The 23,855-nt window shown below is 42.2% G+C and overlaps 1 protein-coding gene across 2 annotated transcripts; it reads right to left on the reverse strand.

Moving 5' to 3' along the window:
• Positions 1 to 4,558: 4,558 nt before the first annotated feature.
• LOC117398852 (TOX high mobility group box family member 4-like) lies at positions 4,559 to 23,855 on the reverse strand. 2 transcript variants are annotated; one of them, XM_033997944.3, is made up of 9 exons: positions 23,787 to 23,855; positions 17,762 to 17,830; positions 15,533 to 15,790; positions 14,730 to 14,993; positions 13,606 to 13,896; positions 13,125 to 13,205; positions 9,048 to 9,917; positions 8,297 to 8,433; positions 4,559 to 4,809 (listed from the first exon to the last, which is right to left on the reverse strand). In XM_033997944.3, the coding sequence occupies exons 1-9, from the start codon at positions 23,790 to 23,792 to the stop codon at positions 4,749 to 4,751; spliced, it is 2,037 nt and encodes a 678-aa protein (XP_033853835.3). In that variant the 5' UTR covers positions 23,793 to 23,855; the 3' UTR covers positions 4,559 to 4,748. The 2 variants fall into 2 exon arrangements, with proteins under 2 accessions (XP_033853835.3, XP_033853834.3); XM_033997943.3 differs by lacking the exon at positions 23,787 to 23,855 and adding an exon at positions 21,142 to 21,786.

Genomic DNA, 23,855 nt, shown 5'->3' on the forward strand with positions numbered 1-23,855 from the left:
AGTATATTATATATTACTGTTAGATTTATTGGACTCTGCTACTCAATTTATTATAATATAGCCATACAGTATCTCCATTTTCGATGTATTTATGTATAATGTAAATAATATATCGATTAATCAAATATTATTTCATAAGGAGGGTCGTTTAGTACAACATATTAAATAATATATGCAAATCAGTACGTGACACAGCCCGGTCTTTGTACATTTCCAGATTATTAAAATTATACAACTAGATTAATTCAAATAAAGGCCAGGAAGTCAAGCTGTGAGTGTAGATGATTTAATTTGTCGTTGCATATCACAAAGTTAACGTATAGATATATTTTATTTAAACGCAAATGTTTATAAAGCCATACGGCTGTCTGAATCAGAAATGTTAGTCTGCCAGCACGCAAACTCGTTCTCGCGGCTTCAGCCCCAGGGTGGGGTCGCGCACGTATTTATTTAGTACGCGCACGTTCCCTCCTCATACTCAAGTCCCGGGTAGTACGAGCACCGCGGTTTTTTATTTTATTTTCTCTCCAAGTTATTAATAATTAATTTCCTGGTATTTTACTTTCTTATAAGTACAGTTCAACCTTCTGCTTTATTGGAAACTGGTCTTTGTTGACTCCCCAGTTTGTTTACATTCGCTCATGTCGTTTTAGCTGCAGGTAGGTAGGCAGGCACACAAGCTTCCTCCCTCCTTGAAGCTTTATGGCGTCTTTCCTAAACCAGCCTGTCGTGTCCCTGCCGCAGCAGGGGGTATGATAGCAACACCATGCAGTGTGGAGGCTTTGAGCTCAGGGAAAGAAAACACAAATGTATACCAGACCGTGTGACCTACAGCACAGGATGCAAAGCTGAATTAGGAATATTTACATCTCAGAAGAAAACAAAGGTTTCTCAACTTAAAAGGCACCGATAATAATGTCAATTACAGATAAGAATATATATATATTATTATATATATATAATATATATTATTATTATTTATTTCTTAGCAGACGCCCTTATCCAGGGCGACTTACAATTGTTACAAGATATCACATTATTTCACATACAATTACCCATTTATACAGTTGGGTTTTTACTGGAGCAATCTAGGTAAAGTACTTTGCTCAAGGGTACAACAGCAGTGTCCCCCCACCAGGGATTGAACCCACAACCCTCCGGTCAAGAGTCCAGAGCCCCAACCACTACTCCACACTGCTGCTCTATCTATCTATCTATCTATCTATCTATCTATCTATACACTGCTCTAATATATAGGTTACTGCTTCCTGGTTATACATTCTAAACATAATCTAGTTACTTTTATAATTTTTCATTAGTAGGGAGCGCCGCCTACTCAACACAGAGTTGGCAAGCTTGCAGAGTTGAAAGGTTATCACATGATCTGAATGGAATGCGGAAGGCTGTTCAGAGCCCAGCAGTTAGGATTCTCCAGACGAGCTCAGAGCAGGTAAAAGCAGATTTAGAGAAACTTGCAACAGAACCCAGAACCAGTCAGAATGGCTGACACCACCACAAATTAGTCAGGAAAACATAAATCAATAAATACAAATAAAAAAAAAGCAATACAAAATTAAATTCAAAATAATTATTAAACTAAATGAACAAATAAATCAAAGACACACAAAGGAACTTTTTATGTGCATATTTATAGTGGTTTTCAAAGAAGAGATTTATTTACAATCATGTTAGTCAACATTTACTTTAAACTTCTGTATGTTGGTCCAACACAATCAAACCTGTATTAAATATCAGCTATACAGGGACAGTCTGTCTATAGTATAGTTCAGCTATACAGGGACAGCCTGTCTATAGTATAGATCAGCTATACAGGGACAGCCTGTCTATAGTATAGTTCAGCTATACAGGGACAGCCTGTCTATAGTATAGTTCAGCTATACAGGGACAGCCTGTCTATAGTATAGTTCAGCTATACAGGGACAGCCTGTCTATAGCATAGTTCAGCTATACAGGGACAGCCTGTCTATAGTATAGTTCAGCTATACAGGGACAGCCTGTCTATAGTATAGTTCAGCTATACAGGGACAGCCTGTCTATAGCATAGTTCAGCTATACAGGGACAGCCTGTCTATAGTATAGATCAGCTATACAGGGACAGCCTGTCTATAGTATAGTTCAGCTATACAGGGACAGCCTGTCTATAGTATAGTTCAGCTATACAGGGACAGCCTGTCTATAGCATAGTTCAGCTATACAGGGACAGCCTGTCTATAGTATAGTTCAGCTATACAGGGACAGCCTGTCTATAGTATAGTTCAGCTATACAGGGACAGCCTGTCTATAGTATAGATCAGCTATACAGGGACAGCCTGTCTATAGTATAGTTCAGCTATACAGGGACAGCCTGTCTATAGTATAGTTCAGCTATACAGGGACAGCCTGTCTATAGCATAGTTCAGCTATACAGGGACAGCCTGTCTATAGTATAGTTCAGCTATACAGGGACAGCCTGTCTATAGTATAGTTCAGCTATACAGGGACAGCCTGTCTATAGCATAGTTCAGGTCAAACCAAAAGCAGACAAATACTGCAAACACAGCATGAAAGGTATTTCTTCATATAACACAATTCATAAAACGACTGAATCAAACTGATGCAAAGGATGAGGTCTGAAATAAATAACACCAATTCTACTGTAAAGAAGTCTTTTTTTTAATAGCAGATGATGGTGTCACCAGGTTTATTTTACTGCAGTATGGTATGAATTATACTTTAGCATAATTGAAAATTGGTTTGCAGTTTGAAAGATTATTCACACATGAAACCCTGTGTTTCTCGCAGCAGTAATAAAACCTCAGATTCAGGGAGGGGTTTTAGCAAGGCAGTCTGGGGCCCGCTTGATACAGATTTAAACACAGTGAAACCTAGCTAGTAGAACAACTCCAGTAAATCTTACCTAACACATACGGCTAGAATTTGGGTGGTCTCAGATTGTCCTATATGAAAAACGCACACCTTCTGGTAAACGTGTGTCTCTTTCATACAGATCTACAAAGTGATGGCAATAGGTACTAGCTAAGATTTAAAAATTACAGGTCTGTCCCTGTGTCTCCATATTCTGAGATTCTCAATGACTTCCGCTCTAGGAATGACCTTACCAAGTTTCATAATTGTGTAAGCGGTTCTCAAAATGGCAGTTTAGCATACTTACATAGACAGACAGCCTCCATACCCCCCCAGATTCTGACAGCGCTGGGACAAAACAATGCGTTATTCAATGTGAGACTTGTAGAAATGTATCTGTTGGCTAACATGGCCTTGTTTGTATCCTTCATATCACAGAATGTATACATTCTATTAAGATATTGCACAAAGGAAATCAGTGACATCTGATAGCATTTATTCTACTGCACAGAAGAGCGGTCCTCTATTATCTTTGATAGGTCATTTGATGGGATTTTTTTTTTTTTCTTTACTGTAATAAGGGACAAACTGTACTTTTGGTTTCCTGCCAATTTAAATGAAAGAATATTACTCACAATTTTGAAAGGATATACAAATATGTAAAATAATAATAATAATAATAATAATAATAATAATAATAATAATAATAATAATAATAAATTTGTCCCGCACTAGATACCGTCCTCAGTAAAGTTTCATCACAATTGGACAAAAGTCCAAGAGAGACAGACATACTGCTTCAGATTCCAAGCCTCTCAATAACTTGTGATAAAAACATCCTGCCCAAGTTTCATATCCAATTAGATTTTCTTCATATTTGTAAAACTCAAACTCCCAGCAAAAGTTACTGAAACTGAGTACTCCTGTTAGACTGGAATAGGACTGGGTGCAGGTTGAGACGGATCCCCTCCTCGTATGAAGAGTTTCTGTAGCTGCTTGTTTCTGCTCCTCAGTCCAGTGTGTTTCTGTAGCTGCTTGTTTCTGCTCCTCAGTCCAGTGTGTTTCTGTAGCTGCTTGTTTCTGCTCCTCAGTCCAGTGTGTTTCTGTAGCTGCTTGTTTCTGCTCCTCAGTCCAGTGTGTTTCTGTAGCTGCTTGTTTCTGCTCCTCAGTCCAGTGTGTTTCTGTAGCTGCTTGTTTCTGCTCCTCAGTCCAGTGTGTTTCTGTAGCTGCTTGTTTCTGCTCCTCAGTCCAGTGTGTTTCTGTAGCTGCTTGTTTCTGCTCCTCAGTCCAGTGTGTTTCTGTAGCTGCTTGGTTCTGCTCCTCAGTCCAGTGTGTTTCTGTAGCTGCTTGTTTCTGCTCCTCAGTCCAGTGTGTTTCTGTAGCTGCTTGTTTCTGCTCCTCAGTCCAGTGTGTTTCTGTAGCTGCTTGTTTCTGCTCCTCAGTCCAGTGTGTTTCTGTAGCTGCTTGTTTCTGCTCCTCAGTCCAGTGTGTTTCTGTAGCTGCTTGTTTCTGCTCCTCAGTCCAGTGTGTTTCTGTAGCTGCTTGTTTCTGCTCCTCAGTCCAGTGTGTTTCTGTAGCTGCTTGTTTCTGCTCCTCAGTCCAGTGTGTTTCTGTAGCTGCTTGTTTCTGCTCCTCAGTCCAGTGTGTTTCTGTAGCTGCTTGTTTCTGCTCCTCAGTCCAGTGTGTTTCTGTAGCTGCTTGGTTCTGCTCCTCAGTCCAGTGTGTTTCTGTAGCTGCTTGTTTCTGCTCCTCAGTCCAGTGTGTTTCTGTAGCTGCTTGTTTCTGCTCCTCAGTCCAGTGTGTTTCTGTAGCTGCTTGTTTCTGCTCCTCAGTCCAGTGTGTTTCTGTAGCTGCTTGTTTCTGCTCCTCAGTCCAGTGTGTTTTTATTTCACAGTCGCCGTCGTGTTGTGTCCTCGGATCGAACACCAAGCAATGAAGATATCCCTGGGAAAACAAACACAAAATTACAGTGTGGAGAAATCAATTCAAATAAACTAACATACATATTATAATGATAGATAGATAGAGATAGAGAGATATATACAACCTGAAATGTTGATGCATTTAAACAGGATTTTTTTTCCTTTGATTTACACAACCTACTCAACACTTTGAAGAGGCAAGAGAATTTTTATTGTGAAACAGTTAATGATAAAAAAAAAACAAAAAAAACTGAAATGTCTTGATTAGATAAGTATTCACCCCCCTTAGTCAATACTTGGTAGAACCACCTTTAGCAGCAATTACAGCTCTGAGCCTTTTGGGGTAAGTCTCTACCAGGTTTGCACATCTGGATTGTGCAATATTCACCCATTCTTCTTGGCAAAATTGTTCAAGCTCTGTCAGGTTGGATGGGGATCGTTGGTGGACAGCAATCTTCAAGTCTTGCCACAGATTCTCAATTGGATTCAAGTACGGGCTTTGACTGGCCACTCTAGGACAGTCACTTTCTTGTTTTTAAGCCACTCCGGTGTCACTTTGGCTGTGTGCTTGGGGTCATTGTCCTGCTGAAAGGTGAATCTCTGTCCCAGTCTTAGGTCTTTTGCAGGTTTTCCTCAAGGATCTGCCTGTATTTAGCTACATCCATTTTGCCCTCTACCCTGACAGTCCCTGCCGATGAAAAGCATCCCCATAGCATGCCATCACCATGCTTCACAATAGGGATGGTGTTTCCTGGGTGATGTGCTGTGTTGGGTTTGCGCCAGACATAATGCTTTGCATTTAGGCCAAATAGTTCAATTTTTGTTTCATCGGACCACAGAATCTTTTGCCACATCTTTTCAGAGTCTCCCACGTGCCTTTTTGAAAATTCCTAGCAGGATTTTACATGGGCTTTTTTCAGAAATGGCTTCCTTCTTGCCACTCTTCCATACAGGTCAGATTTGTGGAGTACCCGAGCTATTGTTAACACATGGACAGTTTCTTCCATCTCAGCCATGGAACGCTGTAGGTCTTTCAGAGTGGTCATTGGCCTCTTGCTGACTTCTCTGACCAATGCCCTTCTTACCCGGCTGCTCAGTCTGGGAGGACAGCCTGCTCTAAGCAGATTCTGGGTGGTGCCGTATACCTTCCACTTCTTAATGATCGACTTGACTGTGCTCCAAGGGATATTCAATGCCTTTGAAATCTTTTTATAGCCCTCCCCTGATCTGTGCCTTTCCACAGCTTTATCCCGGAGTTGTTTTGAAAGCTCCTTGGTCTTCATGGTAGTGGCTTTGCTTTGAATGCACTACCCAACTGTAGGACCTTACAGAGACAAGTGTATTTAATCTGAAATCATGTGAACCACTTTTATTGCACACAGATGGACTCCATTTAACTTATTGTGTGAATTCTGAAGGCAATTGGTTGCACCTGAGCTTATTTAGGAGTGTCACAGCCACGGGGGTGAATACTTGTCTAATGAAGACTTTTCAGGTTTTTATTTTTAATTGATTTGTTTTTTCACCACCCCATTTTTTCACACGTTGAAAGTGTTGAGTAGGTTGTGTAAATCAAAGAAAATCCCATTTAAATGCATCAACATTTCAGGTTGTAACACAACAAACTGTGAAAATGTCCAAGGGGGGTGAATACTTACTATAGGCAGTGTGTAATATATATATATATATATATATATATATATATATATATATATATATTAGTGCCTTGCTAAAGTATTCAGACCCCTGACAAATTCTCTCATATTACTGAATTACAAATGGTACATTGAAATTTCGTTCTGTTTGATATTTTATTTTAAAACACTGAAACTCAAAATCAATTATTGTAAGGTGACATTGGTTTTATGTTGGGAAATATTTTTAAGAAAAATAAAAAACTGAAATATCTTGCTTGCCTAAGTATTCAACCCCCACACATTAATATTTGGTAGAGCCACCTTTCGCTGCAATAACAGCTTTAAGTCTTTTGGGGTAAGTATGTACCAGCTTTGCACACAGTGTCGGAGTGATTTTGGCCCATTCTTCTTGGCAGATTTGCTCCAGGTTGTTCAGGTTGGTTGGACGACGCTTGTGGGATTGAGATCAGGACTTTGACTGGGCCACCGTAGGACATTCACCTTTTTGTTCTTGAGCCACTCCAGTGTTGCTTTGGCCTTGTGCTTGGGATCATTGTCCTGCTGAAAGGTGAATTTCCTCCCAAGCTTCAGTTTTTTAGCGGACTGAAGCAGGTTCTCTTGCAGTATTTCCCTGTATTTTGCTCCATCCATTCTTACTTCAATTTTAACAAGATGCCCAGTCCCTGCTGATGAGAAGCATCACCACAGCATGATGCTGCCACCACCATACTTCACTGTAGGGATGGTGTGTCTTGAGGCATGGGCAGTGTTATTATTATAATTATTATTATTATTTATTTCTTAGCAGACACCCTTATCCAGGGCGACTTACAATTGTTACAAGACATCACATTATTTTTTACATACAATTCCCCATTTATACAGTTGGGTTTTTACTGGAGCAATCTAGGTAAAGTACTTTGCTCAAGGGTACAGCAGCAGTGTCCCCACCTGGGATTGAACCCATGACCCTCCGGTCAAGAGTCCAGAACCCTAACCACTACTCCACACTGCTGCCCAGTGTTAGGTTTGCGCCACACCTAGCGCTTTGAGTTTTGGCCAAAAAGCTCTGTCTTGGTCTCATCAAACTCCAGACGTGCTTTCAGATGGTACTTTTTTGAGTAAAGGCTTCTTTCTTGCCACCCTCCCACAGGCCAGTGTTATGCAGAGCTCTTGATATGGTTGACTGGTGCACCATTACTCCACTCCCAGCCACTGAACTCTGTAGCTCCTTCAAAGTGATTGTTGGCCTCTCTGTGGCTTCTCTCACAAGTCTCCTTGTTAGAGCGCTGAGTTTTGAGGGATGGCCTTTTCTTGGCAGTGACTGGGTGGTGTGATGCAGCTTCCACTTCCTGATTATTGATCCAACTGTGCTCACTGGGATATCCAAACACTTGGATATTATTTTGTACCCTTTCCCTAATCAATGCATTTGTATTACTTTATCTCTAACTTCTGTAGAATGCTCTTTGGTCTTCATTTTCCTTCAGATTCACAGCCTGACCAATGATCCTTCAACAGTGGGGTTTTTATCCAGAAAATGTGACAGCAACTTTAATGGTTCACAGGTGGAGGCCAATGGTAAGGTAACTGTGAGCTCTTTTTCATTTGCCACTTTTTGAAAATTCTGGTGAGACAGTAAATACGTGCAAGGTATTTTTGTCATTTGTAGCGAATACAAACATCTGATTTTTGTATCCAAATACATGTCAAAAAATAGTGGTTTGAACATTCGGATACTTGTCCCAGCACTATTTATAACACTGTTCACAGCACTGCTTTTTCCTTCCAGCTGAAGGACTTGTAGTCCAAAATACAACTGATTTTTGGTCAGCCCTATTGTGCAGTATCTCCAGATCGGTGGTGTTTTACCTGCAGTGGTCAGCCACGCACTGGTTGCTGCAGTACTCGTGGTCCCAGCCCTGGCTCTCCACAGGGGTGTTGGTGCAGCCTGCGCGCACACAGCGACTGGGATGGGGAGGCGAGCCACTCACCAGCTCCACCTCCATCTGAGAGAACAAAGAGAGGGGGGGAATCATTGCAATGCACAGTGTATGAAGATACTAGACATCACCTTGCTACAAAAGCATGAGGCAAGTAAAGGTTTGAAAAGCCTGTAGAAGATAATGTTCCCAATCTTGTTGCGTTATGCACAAGATAACAGATTTGTATGTGTAGTTGTTCTAACAGTAACAATAACAGGGCTTGTAACTCACACCAGTCCTGCTGCTGCACCCAGTCCAGGGCTTCAGAACTTCCCTCAATTAAGTCTATTATTATTATTATAATTATTAATAACATTGAATTGATCAGGTGCCAGGAGTTTGAGCAGGATTAGAAACTCACACTAGCCCTGCTGCAGCACCCAGTCCTGGGGTTCACAACTTGCCTTGTTTATGTATTGTATTGAAATGCACAGGTGCCAGGAGTTTGAACAATCAGGCACAGTTTGAACAAGTCTCACCTGTAGGTTTACTAATAGTTCATGCCTATGAGGGGGGGTGGGGAACAATTTATTTAACCTCACATTTCTGATCATGTGAATAATATACTAACTTGAGGGGAGCTCTGAACCCCAAAACCCTGCAATAACAACAACGATGCTAAAACGGGACACAAATACCTCTCCAGCATTGAAGTCCTCAGCCTCTTCCTGCACTCGAGCCCCAAGCAGAGGAGAGGAGGAGGCGGAAACAGCAGAAACCAGGGGACCCCCAACGGACTGCGCCACTTCCAAACAGGCAGTGGGGGAGGAGGGAGCGGTGGAAGCAGAGACTGCACCAACTATGAGAGCGGGGGGGGGAGGAGAGGGGCTGACAAGGACAGGAGGAGTGGTCGGGCTCGGGACCACAGTAGCAACAGGCTGAGCCTGAATCTGCAGAGGGGAGGAGGAGGAGACCGGAGCAAGGGCGGGGAGTATCTTGATCTGCAGGCGAGGGGGCGGAGCTGTGGTGATGGTTAGTCCCGCCCCTCTGGGTTTGGCTTGCAAAGGGGGCGGAGGCAGCTGCTGGGAGGTATGCACCATCTGCTGCAGGCGGGGGGGTGGGGGCTGCTGCATTTGCTGGAGAGGAGGAGGCTGGCTGAGAAAAGGGCGAGGGCTGGAGGTGGGGGTGGCAGTGGGGGCAGCCTGCTGGATTTGGAGCCCCCTGGAGGACGGGATGACCGTCACCATGGAGGTTGGGATTTGCTGGTGGTGCAAGCCGGACGCCAGCATCTGTTTGGAGATGATGATCTTGGTGACGGTGTGAGTGTGCTGGCTGGGGCTGCTCTGGGAGGAGAGGGGTGGGTGCGGGGGCACAATAGCCCCCGTTCTGGACCGGGTGATGACCTGCGGGTGGTTCAGGATGATGTTGGAGGTGCAGATGTTGGTTATGGTGTTGGTGTTGGCGCTGGGGGAGGGGGTGTGTGGGCGAGTGGGTTTGGGGGCAGCTGGGGGAGTGGGAGGTGGTGGAGGGGTTGAGGGAGGCTCTGTATCCATGACTTCCATCACAGTCTGCGAAGAGAAAATAACACGTCAGTGACAAACAGAGATACACAGGGACAGACACACACTGAGACAGAGAGACAGGTGCAGACAGACAGAGAGTTCACTATTGATAGCATCAAAAAACACAATTAATAACGTTCACTTTCTTTGAGCATGTTGCATTGATTCCCATGAGGGGCCTGGGAGGGGGTTTAACACAATAATGAAAATTACTGGCGCTGAAGTAAATAATCCTGATCGTTTTGTTTGAAAAAATGGCACATGTGCTTATTTATAGTGTCTATGAAGACTTTAAACAGACTTCCAGATAGTGCAGATTGAATTTTCTGTATAACATTATACAGAAACAAGTTTTTTTAAAACCATCTCTCATTGGAAAGTGGAGGAAAGTGGAATAACTACAACAGCAATGGAAATAAGACTCCCATTGCATAGCAGTTTGATCCATTCCCAGACCTGCCAACCTTGAAAATTTTTTTTTTTTTTTTTTTGAGTAGCACTCTTTCACGCAGACATCTCGGGGGGGGGGGGGGGGGTCCGGGGGGCTTCTGCCCGGAATTGTTTCAGGGTATAAAACAGCCAAATGATATACTCTGGTGAGTTTTGAGTATGAATTTTTCAGTAAAAAAAATAAAATAATGAGATTAGCTATGATTGTTCCAGTTTAAATTTAATTTTGTTTACCTTCGTATAGATGAAACCTTTTTAATTTATACCAACTGAAAATTTTCAAGTACAGAAAATATCAATTTTTGTAGTATGTTTGTAATTTACTTACTGTCAAAACATAACAAATTGAAAAGTATAAGCTTCTAAAAACAGAGAAACAAAGCACTTTCAAAAAAGGAAAAAAAACAAACTTGTAAATAGTCACTGAGTCAGCACCAAATGTAATAGCTATCCACAAAGTGAGTTGTTTGGAACAGAAAGGAATCCAACAGGTCAAACTGCACTTTCAGATCCTGAATGTTTAGCTTCATAGGTGGTTGACTTGGCTTTCCTGAGCAAGGTGTCACTAAAGGTTTGTGTGTGACACACTCGCTGCTTCGCTGACATCATGACTTTGTGCGTTACCAGTGATCTTAGCATGTCTGTGCTCAGGCTGGCTCTGTGTTGGGTTTTGTTTTTGGTCACCAAGCTGAACACTCTTTCACAGTCAGCATTACTGTGGAAGATGACCAAAATGCCTAGCGCGGTAACATCACAGTAATGCCCGATTCTTTTGTTCTGGACATAAATATAAAGTTTCCTTCTACAGGATTCCTGCTGATCCAGACAGGAGGGTAAAATGGATTTCAGCGATTAAAAGAGAATAAAAAAAACCAAGAAGACTGGACCCATTCGTCTGTAGTGAGCGCTTCATAAAAGGTTAATATCAGTAAGCATGTATTGGTAGTTCTGATATTACGTTATTATTAGTAGTAGTAGTATTAAGTCCCACTACAACACGCTTACTTGTGTGGCCGATTTTTCATAAATATTTAGCTATACAGTTAAACAGGATTACATTTATGCAGGTCGATTACTCCCAGTCCTTGCATAAAAAATTTTTTTTACCGCTAACAAAATCCATAATGCTACATTAATGATCTTACTGAACTACAATATAAAATCACAAACCAGCCGTTTATGACTTGTTTAAAGCACAATGAAATGGCATTTATCTACAATGTAATTGTACGCTACATGCAAAGTAAACAGAAGCCTTACGTCCCTTAACCACATTAACAATGTTAATGCTGTGCTCATTTTTATAAAATCGAATTTTACTGACATCCCTGTATGGGAACAGGCGTTTGTGAAAAACGGGACAACGAGCCAAGCACAGAATATTAAACTTAAATACTGTACTATATTATTATAATAAATGTGTGTACTTACACCCTTTCCACTCTCGTAAAATCCTCATTCAGCTGTATTTTCTTTTCAAGCGATGCAATTATCTAAACCGAGCACATTGTTTTTTTGTTTGTTTTTTTTGGGTTTTTTTTAACGCAAGTGGGTTTTTTCCCCAGACAAAAAAAATGAATGCATAACTAATGCATTAATTAAAAAACAAAGGTACCGTAGCCAGTTTGAAATAAATAATTTCTTCACAAGTCACAGTACTTCACACTCCCTCCAGTGTGTCTGAAACTGGCAGTTGAAACAAGCGAGTCAGCTCAACAAAGCCTGATAGGCTACAGCAGAATGGCAGTGATTATACAAAGAAACTAGGTGGGGGGAATTTCTGTCAGTCAACCCACGATAACTTTTTTTTTTTTTTTTTTTTTAAAACGGAGGTTGGATCGTCAACTAAACTCAAAACCTGATTGGTTAATCTATCTTGCTTGCCTTGCCCCAAGGCCGGCCCTGACTTTAGATGCAACACTTTCTATAACTACAGGCAACATCATAGACTATGAGTGAAATATGGATTACGTATTATTGCGTATCATCTCTGATAAAAGCGTACCCGCGTATTACCAAAATGCGTAGCGGATACGCAAAATGCGCAGAGGTTAGCAGGTCTGCATTCCTGGTTTAATAAGATACACCCGAGGTATGCACCAGGACTAATCAAGCTTGTAGTAAAACTTGGAATGGCTGAATCTGCTTTGCAATGGCAGTCTTTCTTCCACCCACAGTGTATGTTATTATTATTAATTTGCCATTTAGCAGACGCTTTTATCCAAAGCAACTTCCAGAGACCAGGGGGGTGAACTATGCATCAACAACACTTGCTGCTGCAGAGTCACTTACAATAGGACCTTGGTTTTACGTCTCATCCGAAGGACGGAGCACAAGGAAGTTAAGTGACTTGCTCAGGGTCACACACAGTGAGTCAGTGGCTGAGCCGGGATTTGAACTACCAGGAACCTCCTGGTAACAAACCCCTTTCTTTAACCACTGGACCACCAAGCTTACCAGGCAAGCAACATGGCAGCAGTGTGGAGTAGTGGTTAGGGCTCTAGAACGGAGGGTCGTGGGTTCAATCCCAGGTGGGGGACACTGCTGCTGTACCCTTGAGCACGGTACTTTACCTAGATTGCTCCAGTAAAAACCCAACTGTATAAATTGGTAATTGTATGTAAAAATAATGTGTAAAAAAATAATGTAATTGTCTGTAAAAATAATATCTTGTAACAATTATAAGTCGCCCTGGATAAGGGCGTCTCCTAAGAAATAAATAATAATAATAATAATAATTATAATAATGATTGCTTGTCTTACCTGAGAGACCTGATTGGCCCGGTAGGCTGCCAGTGCTTTCAGGTACTCCTTCTTGGCAGCTTCAGTCTTCCTTTTGTAAACCTGGAGAGGGAGAGGGAGAGAGTCTAATACTGTGTGGTGCTTGCATCTTGTTCAGAAATATCCTTGCCAACACACTCATAAGACTCGAGTGGTTTACTTTGAAACTGTGCCCTGTGGCTGCCATCTTGGCTCAAACCTCTCCATAGTCCCTGAACAGTGAGCCGCCTCTGCACAGGAGCCACAATGGCATCAGTTTCACCCCATTCCATTCCCGTTTCCAGCGAACCCATCAAGAGCATTAGAGTAGAAGGTTTTACTGTGAAACTGCAGCATGTGGCTCAAATCTCTCCACAGCCTCCACACTGCAGCCAAAAGGGCTTCAGTTAAGCTGAGTTCCCACAATTCTCTTCAGTTTCACTTAGTCACCCAAGTACCCATCCAGTTTCACCCCAGTCCCCACCTGTTTCTGCTCCTCTCCCAGGCTGTCCCACATGGAGGCCACGATCTTGCTGACCTCCCCGAAGGTGGCGCTGGGGTTCTGCCCCTTGATGGCAGCCTGCGTGTCTCTGAAAAACAGCGCGTAGGCCGACACCGGCTTCTGAGGCTCGTTCGGATCCTTCTTCTTCTTCGTAGTCTTCTTGGGGGGCTTCGTCTTGCGGACCACCACGCTGCCCCCTCCCCCCACACTCACTCCCACCAGCCCAGGGGACATGGTGACGGGAGACTCCACTACAATGCGCTTCTCCGATAGCTGGGGGGGGGGGGGGGGGGGGGGGGCAGAGACAGGAGCGAGAGGGCAGAACAGGGGAGAGGCAGAGATTGAGGGAGGGAGGGAGGGAGGGAGGGAGGGGGAGAAAGAGAGAGAGAGAGGGGAGAGAAGGAAATAATAAACAAGTCAGTGACACACATCACTTTGACAGACAGAAGCCCCGGATTCTGATAAACAGGAATGTCCTAAATTCACTGCAATCAGATAAACGGCTCTCTAGATGTGTGTAAAAAAGCAAGTGTGACACCATGAGGCAGATATGCAATAACTTGTCAGAACATAATCAGCTAAATGCATTCCTATTCAGCTGCAATTATCTGTCTTGCCTGTGTTTCGTCAGTCTGATAGCAAATCCAGTTTCTCTTGCCAGAAGCCTCCAATCATTCAGCAGTTTCAGGGACTCATTAGTGAACTTCCATGTGCTGCGATTCAAGACGCACTCTCTCAAAAGGGCTTATAAAGGCATGAATGGAGATGGAAGTTCATTGGACACAAGCATTTAAATGCTAAACTAACTAGCTCCCAAAATGTGTACTGTACTGCAGCGTACTATGCTGTAGTGCATACCAGTGTATTGCATTGCACCGTGCAACACAGCTATGTACTGCACTGAGTAGTACTGTATTGATAAATGAGAATGTAATGCCCAGCCTCTGGGTTTATGTAGCATCCCACCCCTCGGGTGAGCATTCAATGCTCATATCACACACTACCCCTGCAGTATTCTCTATGTACTGTACTGTATTTCAATGTTGTGACTATTGTATTGCACTGCACTACACTGAATGGCACTGTGTATGCTGCAGGAGCCCCACCCTCTTGAACTCCTCAGCCTCCTCCTCGTGCAGGGAGCTGGAGGGGGACGGCGTGTCCGACAGCAGCTCTTCCGGGGACTGTGGGCGGGGCATGATGGTCCCTCCCCCCAGGCTCAGGCCCAGCTGCGAGGTCAGCTCCGATTGGTCGATGGTGGTCAGCTGCCTATGGCCCATCAGGCTGTGGTGGTTGAGGTCTGACAGAGGCACGTTGATGGTCATGGAAGAACTGGAGGTGTACTGGGAGCCCAGCGAGTGAGACATGTCCTGAGGAGAGAGAATCGACACAAAGGAGTTCATTATACAGCACAGCCTCCTTCACTGAGTCAGACCAATGTCTCTGATCTCTCTCTCACACACACTAGGGTCAGCACAGACTAGTCAGCTAGAAACTGACAGTCCTCATAGTAATGTGTATGTGTGTTTAAAGTGCATACCAATAGCAAACTAGCAAAGTCAAAATTTCAATTGTATTCAGCTATTAAAACAGAAAGCAACTGTGGAGCGTGCAGTTTCAGATGGACAGCTGAGGTTGCAATACATTAACATATAAATGGCATTTTAGAACATTATTAAATAGTTTTTAAAATGCCAAGCAGTTTATTAAAATATAGTGCATGAACAGCACAGCGTTACAAAACAGTGCGTTCACAAATAGAGCTCCAGACCAAACACATGATTTATTAATATTGCTTTTTAAAGTGGTGACTGTCTGGCCCATAGGTATGTTCTACCCCTAACATGTAGACAAGACAGACAGACACACACAGAGATGGACAGCCCCACACCCCTCCCTGATCCCTCACCATATTGAGCGTGGCCCCCATCAGCTCCCCCCCTCTGCCCCCGATGTTGAGATGCTCGAGCCCCTGGGAGGTGAAGGGGGTGCTGTACCCCACAGGGTCGGCCCCAGCGCTGCCCCCTGCTGTCAGGGCAGGGTCCTGCAGCCCGTCGAAGTGCCCCACCACATCGGAGACCGCCAGGGAGGGGTCGGGGTCCAGCGAGATGGGGGGGATCTCGAATTCCTCATCCCCCAGGCTCGGGGTGTGGAAGGTCTGGAAGGTCTGGAGCCAGAAACAACAAGGAACACAGAGTGAGGATCAGGAGTGACAGCGGACTCCTCTTCTGTAGGTTAGTTCCTCACCATTTTTTAGCACAATTTGACAGAGGGGTTCTCTAGATCGAGGCAAAAATCCGACGTGCACACACAGATACCTCTATGTATTCCCAGATTCTGATACAATCATTGAAGAGTGCTGAAGATTCATTGAATACATGTACCACCCAGAACTACTAAACACTCAAAAGTTCTGAATTTTGAAACACTGAAAGAAACATTGCTTTCTGACTAGAAGTAGAGCGAGCGGAACAGGCGTGATCATGCGATGCCCCTGGAGAAGGACAGTGTGTGCAAATCATGAATGCAGCAGTTCTTACATCAATGCAAGATTATCCCAGTAATCATCAACTGCAAAATAAACATATTTTTTAATACAACTTTTTGTCCACTACACATCTGTCTTCAAATATTTAAGCATGTTGGAGCAGTTTTATGTTTACATAGCTCTAAAGTCACTACATATCACAAGAGACAACGAAACCTGTTGTATTAATCGGAATAATATAATCTCAAATTATATAAATCTTACAAAATATCATTCTTTGGATTGTACAATTCACCTAGATTGCATTCCGCACAACATCTTATTTTTCTAAGTGGATTTTATTGTAGAACAGTTTGTTATACAAGACCACGTCTGAGGCACAGAGTTTCGGTTCACCTATTTTAGACAAAATCACACCAACTTCATTATACTACACATACAAACTGCTTTACAATAAACGTAATACCTTGTAATCTTTCTGAATCCCTGTTTTCACATTATTCTGACAGTTAGAACATTAAAAATTATATATATATATATATATATATATATAGATATATATTTTGGGCCAGTATTTCAAAATCAAAACCGAATTCCAAACTCAAAAATTACTTAATTGGTTAATGCTATGTGCCGAAAGACATACCTCTTTGAATTATTATCCTTTCAGGTGGGTGTTGGCAGATATGTGGGTTGGATTAAGTGGCACGCATTCAGGTTTGTTGAAGTTTAACTCATTCTCTGCTCGGAGACAATGGCAGCAACAAGTGGTGTCTCGCTGCCACGCCCTCCTGACAGGCTTGGCAGAGCGACTGATGTTTTTGTTTTTGTTTTTTTTTTAGGGGCAGGCTGTAGCGTTAACCACAATCTACCTTGGAGTGAATTTTCCCTTTATAAAGTTTTAATATTTTAGTGACACTGGGGCCTACTGATAGTCTTATGGCCGGTGTCTATGATTTCAATCCAACCTCTCACACAGACGTACAGAGTGGACAGGATTGAAGCAGTTCTCAGCGTGAGGACATTTTCTTGTCTCTCAGTAGAGAGAAATGTATCGCTGTCATTAAATTAAAACTCAGCCAACACCTTCTGTACAGCTCACTTACAAACCCAGGCACACAAGACAGGGGAAGTGGCCATGCAGCTGGAAGTGTGCAGCACACATCCCAAACGCTAAAGGATTCTGCTCTTTTTGAATTTTATTCCAGTTATAGATTAATAAGGCTTGGTGGTCCAGTCGTTATAGAAGGGTTTGTTACCAGGAGGTTCCCAGTTCAATCCCAGGTCAGCAACTGACTCGCTGCGTGTGACCCTGAGCAAGGCACTGAACCTCCTTGTGCTCCGACTTAAAAACGCAGTCCTATTGGAAGTGACTCAGCAGCAGCAGTTGTGGTTCATAGTTCACACCCTAGTCTCTGTAAGGCCCTTTGGATAAAAGCGTCTGCTAAATGACTTAATAATAATAATAATAATAATAATAATAATAATAATAATAATAATGTGAGGGAGGTGCAGCCATGACAAAGAGCCCCTCTTCTTCAATGTGTTGTTCCTCTTATGCACATTTAACAATGAAACGACGGGGGTAGTATTGGGGTACTGCACTCGGCCCCTGTTCTGCACAGTTAAGGACTCAAACATGCTCTCTACCTCTGCTGACGAGAGGAAGGGGTGTCCAGCTCCACTGATGGTGAGATAGTGATCATTCCCTCCAGGAAACTGAAACACACAATAAGAGAGGATTGTTCCGAGAGGGTAAAGGGGTCAATCTGTCAACTCGGGTACAATTCAGGCTGCAATTGTTTAATAGAGGGTTACTGAGTGAAGTATCCCATTCAAATCTCCTACAGGACACAGAGCTAACACAATCATTCTGGTAAATCTAACCTTATGTACTGTACTACCATCACAGACCGCACACTTTCCTCTCTGAAAGAGGCACACATTATGTTGAAGGTGGATTTGATTTTTAATGGTATTTCTCATAATTTGTAAAAGCTGGCAAACATCTCTTGCACTCTGTCTAGTGCGTTTCCCGTTGAAGGAATTCATCCTTGTAGTAAAAACTATTTAGAACATTTTTTAAGACAAGGACTCTTCACTTTTTTTAATATATTTTTTGCCATTCACTTTGTGTAAAATATATAAACCTCCCAGAAGCTAGACCCATTGGCTTTTCCTGTGACTGACTTGTTTTCAATGTTAATTCCTTCATGCGATTTTAGGAAGTACAGCACTGAAGTCTCTACAAGGAGCGCTCAATAAATATTATTCACTAACAGCTTCAAATAAATGACCATTATAAAGTCTAATTCACCTCTACCATGGTGTCTGTGTTATTCATATAGGAACATCTATGAAATGATGGCAATGCAAACTGGGTAAGATTGAATGGAATTACTTTGTCAGCAACACAGACCAGCAGGTTTGAAAGATTAAAACCTCAAGAAAGAAACACAAACATTTATAACACTATGTAACACAATTTTTGTTCCTGGGTAGTAAGTGTTATTTCCTAATTGCTTATGCCTCAAAAGTATAGAAAATGGCTATTATTCCCCACAAACTTTGCTTTTGTGACCAGGACAGTGATATTTTGAAATTCACCTATTTCCAATGAGAAAACGGGCGAATTTGTGTCTTTTCGTTCACATAAAGTCAGAAAAAAAACAACATATGAATCCAAATTAACATGTATTTATACTAAAGTAATACAAAAATGACTACAAAAGATTTAGAAGTGAGTAGTTTTTCGAGATTTATGATTATACTGTAAATCACTTTCACGAATCAGACCCCAAATGTAGTCTCCCATCATGTTCTCGTTATACTGTCCTTGGTAGCGGCGTTCAAAGTCCAGTATATCCTGGTGGAAGCGCTTGCCTTGCTCCTCCAAGTACGCTCCCATGTTCTCCTTGAATTTATCAAGATGAGCATCAAGGATATGGACTTTGAGGGACATCCTACAGCCCATTGTGCCGTAGTTCTTCACCAGAGTCTCAACCAGCTCCACATAGTTTTCGGCCTTGTGATTGCCCAGGAAGCCCCGAACCACTGCGACAAAGCTGTTCCAAGCCGCTTTCTCCTTACTAGTGAGCTTCTTGGGGAATTCATTGCACTCCAGGATCTTCTTTATCTGTGGTCCGACGAAGACACCGGCTTTGACCTTTGCCTCAGACAGCTTAGGGAAGAAGTCTTGAAGGTACTTGAAGGCTGCCGACTCCTTATCTAGAGCTCTGACAAATTGTTTCATAAGGCCCAATTTGATGTGCAGTGGTGGCATCAGCACCTTCCGGGGGTCCACCAGTGGCTCCCACTTGACGTTGTTCCTCCCCACAGAGAACTCGGTCCGCTGTGGCCAGTCCCGCCTGTGGTAGTGCGCCTTGGTGTCCCTGCTGTCCCAAAGGCAAAGATAGCAGGGAAACTTGGTAAAACCGCCTTGGAGACCCATCAGGAATGCCACCATTTTTAAGTCTCCTATGACCTCCCAGCCGTACTCATCATACTTCAAGGCGTCCAGCAAGGTCTTGATGCTGTTGTAATCCTCTATGAGGTGCACCGAGTGAGCCAGGGGAAGAGGCGGGTACTTGTTACCATTATGGAGCAGCACGGCTTTGAGGCTCCTGGATGAGCTGTCAATGAAGAGGCGCCACTCATTCTGGTTACAGGCGATTCCGATTGCCTCGAACAGACTGGTCACATTGTGGCAGAAGCAGAGCCCATCTTGACGGGTGAAGAAGCTGGAAAAAGGTTGGTGACGCTTCCTCTGATCTGCGACTTGAACACTTTCATCCAGGATATACTGGACTTTGAACGCCGCTACCAAGGACAGTATAACGAGAACATGATGGGAGACTACATTTGGGGGCTGATTCGTGAAAGTGATTTACAGTATAATCGTAAATCTCGAAAAACTACTCACTTCTAAATCTTTTGTAGTCATTTTTGTATTACTTTAGTATAAATACATGTTAATTTGGATTCATATGTTGTTTTTTTCTGACTTTATGTGAACGAAAAGACACAAATTCACCCGTTTTCTCATTGGAAATAGGTACATTTCAAAATATCACTGTCCTGGTCACAAAAGCAAAGTTTGTGGGGAATAATAGCCATTTTTTATACTTTTGAGGCATAAGCAATTAGGAAATAACACTTACTACCCAGGAACCAAAAAAAAAAAAATTGTTACACGGTGTAATTAAGAGGTGCACTCTGTATAGTTTAACCCTTCAGCTCAACTCTCCAAGGGCCTGGTTATTTCGAACTGGGCAAGCAGAAAAATGTGCATTGTTTAAAACTTTCATTACATTACAGGGATGAAAAAACAAACTGCCTGCGCTGTAATGTACATGTTCCTTAAGAGGAACTTGCACAGTTCATCCAGAACTTCAGACTCTCAGTCAAACTCTTCACAGGCAAAACTAGAAGAAACTACGACTGTATCAGCAATGTATCAGGGTCTTTCTTGTGTGGACTGCTATACCTTATACTGGTATTTAAACCCAGATTTGATAGCTGCAATACATAATGAATAAAACCAACAGCTGCAATTAAGACGCACCCGAGCCATTTATTTAATTTCAGAAAACTTAGTAGCAGGAAAAACAGCTTCGGAACTTTGTGGCGTGATGGGGCAGTGTTAAATAACGCAATGCAAGAAAAATCAAATATCTAGACACACATTACACAATTTCAAACTGTAAAACGTTTCAAATAAATAGTCATGGTAATAAAGTTTAAAAAACAAAACCGTGTGTAAAAATGTCGAAGCTGACAAGGCCTAGTTATGCGAAGAAGTTAGAAAGAAAGTCACTCATCAATTCAACACGTACATACACACAAACAAACGTGGATGTTGATGATAATGAGTGCCACTGGCGTCTGATTCTGTGAACAAATTAAAAACACAAAAGCAAACTATTATACAGTTTACTCACAAACTAAGATGAGTAACCAACCGTAAATATGTGTGTATTTATATATAACATACATACATACACACACACACACACATATATATTCGTCACCTTGTTGATGGTGCTGTAACTGTTGTAGTTTTGTGAATTATCCAAGAATTGCTGTTCATTTGATTGAATCGAGGCGTCTGAGAAACCGGAATAAAAATGCAGGTCCATTTCCACTGTCGCTTATAGTTAATTTCGTATTATTAGTAGGCTAGTACGAATAATAACATGTATTTATAATTTAAAAATAGAAGTAAATGTGTATCGCTAGGCCCAGCAACACCAGTCGGCACACGGGGGTCCGTGTTAAGACAACACTGACAATACCATTACATTATTAAAGGTAGCGTTGACAGGAATCGCGTACCAAAAACCTTCAAAGATCGCAAATAAAGGCTCGGCTTCTGTCGTGTGATTAAATATCACAGCGCTTTAATGGTTATCCGTTCCCAATATGCCACTTCAGTCTCTTCTTTTTGTTTGAAAAGGCGAACCAGCTTTGCTCTAGAAGACCATACGATGGGCCACCGCGGAAGAGTCCATTATACAGCATAGGGGTACCCAGACTGCTATCTGAGGTGTTTTTAATGTTTAATAAGTAGTTAGGCGCGTCAACGGGATATAAATCACGCTTTTGTGTTTGGTAATGGTAAATAAAAGCAAACAAAATTAAAATCCACAAATGTCTTGCAATTTGTTTGTGGAAACGTGTGACTTTACCCCCCCCCCCCAATAAATAATGGCCGGCTCCAGTGCAAGATGTCCGATAACACTCTCCTGCCTGACCACAGCAGCTGTTTCCCGTAAACCCCAGTTATAAACACTGTGTAACGCTAGGTTTGTCCGTCTTAAAGCTGCACCACAATCAATTCATTTTTACACAGTAATAATAATATGTTTTTCCTACGCCTTTTCATAGTCCCGAGTGCTTTGCTTCTTTGGAAACCAGGCGCTGTTGGCTTACCAGTTTGTTTAAATGTATCTGTTAGCTGCAGTAGCTTTCTGGCCACTCTAATGTGAAATAAACACACAGACAGACAGACAGACAGACAGACAGACACCATCCTCGTGTTACTACCTGCAGCGGCCGTACTGTAGAGCTCTGTACAGTGTGAGCTTTTTTACTTGTGATTTTAACTGTTGTCTTCTAAATGTGTTCGACTTTTTTCCATTCTGTTCTATTCAACTCCATTCTGTTCTATTCTACTCTATTCCGTTCTATTCTACTCCATTCTGTTCTATTCTACTCTATTCCGTTCTATTCTACTCTATTCCGTTCTATTCTTTTCCATTCTGTTCTATTCTACTCTATTCCGTTCTATTCTTTTCCATTCTGTTCTATTCTACTCTATTCCGTTCTATTCTTTTCCATTCTGTTCTATTCTACTCTATTCCGTTCTATTCTTTTCCATTCTGTTCTATTCTACTCTATTCCGTTCTATTCTTTTCCATTCTGTTCTATTCTACTCCTGTTCTATTCTACTCTTTTCCATTCTATTCTACGGGGTTTCCAGCAAGGTTTATAGAAAGGGTAGCTTAAGCAAGGACAAGGCAGAGTTTATTGTGGGCCCCGTTTGGAATCAGTGTGTATGTGAAACAACCATTTACTGAAACGCTGAGAAATTCAATCACATAAATATATAAAACTGAAACTGATCCAAAATGGTACCCGATAATAATGTTATTACATGAGGGAGAACTTCAGGACTGCACTGGTAGATCTCTTGATAAACCCCTCCTATTATGCGCTGTATTGGCTGGAGCTCAGCGCCACGTTACTGGATCCTCAGCTGACGCGCTATCCTTGCACCGTTGCACACGAAGGGTGGGTTGTGTGTGTATATGTTGTAATTAGTATTGTGTAAATTGAGTGTACAATTATTGTAATTAATGAATGAAGTACCTGTGAGAGCCAGCGGGGCGTCTGAGATTTTCTTAATCTCATGGCAAAGACAGAGCCAAAGGGCTGAACGTCGTCCACGCTACCCGGACAAAGAGAGCGAAACATCTTGCCGAAAGCCTCCGGATTGCCGTGAGGGTAACCCGAGATCAGAGCCAACACTGAAGACGGCGGAGCGGGTAGCCGGATCGGGGTTTGTTATAAGAGTAAGGATTAGCTCAGGGGTCTATCGCTGCGCCATCACTCTGCTTGTAACTTATTAACAAACGTAAAATAACGATTTTCTAAAACTATCTTGATTACATTTAATATTTCTTCCGTAGGGATGATGATCTTATTTACTGTAAATGATTTTTTTTTTTCAGTTTCTATGTTTTTACTCTAACAAGAAAAGTCACATATCTGTAAAAGCGGCATTACATGTGTGTATTTGTGTTGAAACATATAAAGTTGTATTATTTACATAGCAAAAGGCCAGAATCAGACGCTGACGTCACTGCGATTTATTTGGAGGCGAGAAAACGGGTCTAACTTTTTATAAACACATTTGAATCGAACGAACTCAACAGTAACATCACGTATCTGTGTAGATAAAGTTGAAAGTAAAATTAAACAATTAAAAGAGAACTCAAATCATAAGCCATGCCAACAAAGCGACGAACATGCTTTAAACTTACCAATCTAAACAAACAATATATTTAAAAATAAAAATACAAGTCCACACTATTGTATAGCAAACAGCCCGGGTAGTATTGTTTCTAGGTTGTTTTTTGTTTTAAAATTATACTGAATTAAAAAAACCCCTCACCTCCATTTTCACGGATTTCAAAAAGACAACTTCCTATCAACATGGAACCCGCTTCCGGGCTCCCCGTAT

Source organism: Acipenser ruthenus, chromosome 44 (assembly GCF_902713425.1).
Source record: "Acipenser ruthenus chromosome 44, fAciRut3.2 maternal haplotype, whole genome shotgun sequence".
NCBI lineage: Eukaryota > Metazoa > Chordata > Actinopteri > Acipenseriformes > Acipenseridae > Acipenser > Acipenser ruthenus.

Coding starts and splice junctions, on each gene's coding strand:
- LOC117398852 (XM_033997943.3), bottom strand. CDS start 21,249: ATGGACCTGCATTTTTATTCCGGTTTCTCAGACGCCTCGATTCAATCA. Junction 13,897..14,729: donor AGGCTGAGGAGTTCAAGAGG/GTGGGGCTCCTG, acceptor CCCCCCCCCCAG/CTATCGGAGAAGCGCATTGT. Junction 4,810..8,296: donor TGCGTGGCTGACCACTGCAG/GTAAAACACCAC, acceptor TTGTTTTCCCAG/GGATATCTTCATTGCTTGGT.